The 3,619-nt window shown below is 33.6% G+C and overlaps 1 protein-coding gene across 1 annotated transcript in view; it reads right to left on the reverse strand.

Annotated features, from left to right (window-relative positions):
* CEP128 (centrosomal protein 128kDa) overlaps positions 1-3,619 on the reverse strand; it is a 414,369-nt gene that overhangs the window by 339,627 nt on the left and 71,123 nt on the right. Inside the window, exons 8-9 of the mRNA XM_012656064.1 lie at positions 2,373-2,447; positions 662-791 (exon numbers count right to left, since the gene is read on the reverse strand). Of these exons, the coding sequence (XP_012511518.1) occupies positions 662-791; positions 2,373-2,447 (205 nt within the window). The remainder of the gene's footprint in view (positions 1-661; positions 792-2,372; positions 2,448-3,619) is intronic.

The following is a 3,619-nucleotide window of genomic DNA, read 5'->3' on the forward strand; positions in this document are numbered from 1 at the left end:
TGAAATAATACATAAGCTGAGCAATCTGGACTCACCTATTAGAAACCATTACAAAATCTCAATATTACCATTTTTGGTAAACCTGAACTGACATCCAGAGTAATTAAATTCCACAATTTAACAACTCCACTGAGAAGGTATTCTAACATTTTTTAAACCAAAGTATTCCTAATCCACATAAGAAAAAGACAATAATATGGCTTATGACCACCTCCAGAATGTGACTGGCTTTTGTCACCAATCTCCAGATAACAAAAAAGATAGGGTCTTAATTGTAATTTTTCACATAGTGAACACTGAGACAAGGGAAAGTGAAAAATAGAGGGGCATTTACAATTTAAATACAAAGTATACACACAGACACACACACATACATTTAGCTGTGGGAACAGGAGGATGGAAAAACTTGCCCAATACTGTTTTTGCAGGCTCAAGAAAGCTCCATGAATAAGCAGGTCTGACAACCAAAGTGGGCTTAGAAATCAAGCAGAGAAGACAGTAAAATTGGATACTAAATTACAATCAACTTGTCAGAAAACTTTGTAATAGATCAAGAAATAGGATGACATGAGCATGACACAACGAATGAAATTCTAAGAATGAAAAGTATTTTCTAAGAAAGACCAAAAACACCTCACACATTTACAAGTCAGAATTATACCTCTCCTAAACCTCCAGTCAACTCCTTGTTCAGCCTCATGGTTAGACTGTTGCTTAGAAATCTGAAATACTTGCTGGAAACCCTTTCGATCGCCTTCTGCTTTGGTAAGTTGTGTACGCAGTTCTTCTACCTAAATACGCAGAGTCAAAAAGCAAACTTTTATCAGTTTTCAAGATCAGGAAAAAAGCTAAACTTACAGGTTATTATAAATTATTTCCCTGGGAAAAAAAGTTTACTTCTAATGGGCTATTGTAAACACAAGTTGAAACCAAGTTAATTCCCTTGTTATGCCAAGCACAGTGGAACAGTTTCCTGCTCCATTTCTTTATTCCTCCCACCAAGAATGAATGTCTTTTCCTTCTCTGTGTCCACTATGACAAAAAATTTGATCACATTTTTTAAATCCCTTACTCTGTCCTCAGTCCACTCCACTACTATTAACCCAAACCACCTCTAAGTAAGTACTATATGTTTTTCTGTTTTTCTATGTTTCAACTATTTTCTTTCATGTGAACATGGTCTATTGCTTGTTAAATTCAAGTGAAATGATCATGATTTAGCATATTTTGATATCAAAGCAGTGCTTAAGATAAAAAAGCAATAAATACTGTTGAATAAGCTATATACTCTTTGAAGTCCAGAACTATTTTGTTCATCTTTATATTTCCTGAGTACCAAATTACCTAGCACATAGCAGGTACTTCCCTAATGACCACTAAACAAGTTAGCAGTAGTAAAAGATTCAGCTGAAATCACAATGACCACCTGAACAAAGAAATCTCTTGCTTCAAAAACCGAAATTAGAGATTATAAATTAGAGTCCCCAAAAAATTGTAATAGAATTGGAAACAAACATAAACTTTCAAAAAAGAAAGTCTGAACTCTGCCAAAATTAATTCCATGTGACCGCTGGCTGTAGAACAAAGTCAGTGAACATTTTTAAAGGTTTTACAAAACAGGTGCTATGGTGTATTTTCAGCACCAATTGTCAAAATGTAATATTCCTTCTGAACATCTATAATACCTGACATCTTTGCCTACCTAGCATATTATGTAGGTGAGTTATGTAACACACACTTCAAAACAGAATTAGTGTGTATTAAACAAGGCAGAGAGGCAGTTAGAAACCCATATGCCCTTATCTAATGTATGTAAGATGGTTTTTTAAAGTCATTGAACTTTAAATATCAGAAGCTACAAACTCCCGTTATCGGCCAATGGACTGCAAAATGTTATGCTTAAAAATTAAGCCTTATCTTTGGTTAAAAGAGGCAAGGTAGCATCTTGAAAACATGAATTAAATACAATGATGTATTCTAAGTAACTTGAACATGCAAAGGTATGTTTTATATATTTTACTTCCTCTTTTACCCTCCAATGCCTCCTTGAATAAAATTAAGCTTCTGGGAAAATTTTATCTCACACATCCAGTCTTACTTTTACACCGTTCACGCTAAGAGAGATAAGTAGTAAGTTGTAGCAGCAATCAGCAAGATACACTGTCACAATGGGAACTTCAGCCAGCGTTTTGTGGTGGCTTTCTCTGGAAGTCCTGAAAGGATTTCATCTTTTGCTTATGTGTGCTAATGTACATTCTCAGGAAAAAATTTTCCTAGACCTAATTTTTTTTTCCTCTCACAAAGACATTTAGAGAAAGAGACTCAATCCTGATTCAATGTAAAAGCGTATTATCATAGTTTTATAGACTTACCTGAAACAAAAGTGTTTCTCTGCTGCCTTCTGATTCATTTAATAACCTTCGAGATAGCTCCAATTCTTGTTCAAGCTAGAGTTTCAAAAGAGAAGAAAAATGTCCAATGGAGCAGAAGATAACTAAATTATTATAGGTACAGTTTAAGAGGAGAAAAGTGGAGAAGCTTTCAGAAGATATTTACAGCTAATATGAAAGAATAAATATCTCACTATAAACATATCGATATTTCCATTAAAATAATGTTAATTACATAACCTAAAGCGCATCAGGCCCGCCTCAAGAGGTCTGGGATCTAGACAGTTTCATCTCAGCTGTGATCCAGTCCAAGTGTCCCCTCCCTCGGCCTCCATTGTGTCATCTTCCGTATAAGGATTTTATATTAGACAGTCTCTGAGATCCCTTCCAGTTCTAAATCATTTTCATCTAAATTCTAAAGCAATTTTTTTTAAAAAAAGAACATGTAGTGTCAAATGTGCTAAATTAGAATAAAAACTGCAAGGAGGACCCAATGATTCAAAGTACATTTCATCTAATTGATTTTTTTATACTCCTAATATTTCTAATATTCATAGATATTGCTTAAATTATTAAATTTCTAAACTCAGAGCAAGACATTTAAAATTTCCTTAATAATATTGCCATTAGATAAATATCCATGAAAAATGTGGCCAGCTAGGTGACTAAATACCCTACAAAGTCTGAATATGCATAGCTGATTTCAAGTTGAAAATATAAGGACACAAGTTTTTTAAAATTTTAGAACTTACATGTGCTAGACGTGTTTGTATTTTGTAACAGGTTGTCTTCTAAAATCACAAATTTATATTAAGATGTTTTTAAGTGCTTAGATTTATATTTATTCCAAATTATCATTTCATTTGAACAAATTGTTATCTATATATTAGTCCTATAAAAATCATACAGGAGGTAGTTGTGCCTATCAAACAGCATAAGAGAGCCTTGTGGTGATCAAACAGTTGTGTAGCCTGATTGTGGTAGTGTAACATGAATCTACATGATACAAATGAATACACACTCAATACACAAATGAGTGCACATAAAGCTGTGAAATGTATATAAGCTCTGTAGATGTACCAATGCCAATTTCTTGGTTTAGATATTGAATGGCAATTATGCAAACTGTTACCATGGAGGGAAACTGGGTGCAAGGAACCTCTCTGTGTATTTTGTTTTGCAACATCCTGTGAATCTATAATTATTTCAAAATAAATTTTTAATCCAGT

Source organism: Propithecus coquereli, unplaced genomic scaffold, assembly GCF_000956105.1.
Source record: "Propithecus coquereli isolate 6110/MARCELLA unplaced genomic scaffold, Pcoq_1.0 Scaffold5, whole genome shotgun sequence".
Classification (NCBI taxonomy): Eukaryota; Metazoa; Chordata; class Mammalia; order Primates; family Indriidae; genus Propithecus; species Propithecus coquereli.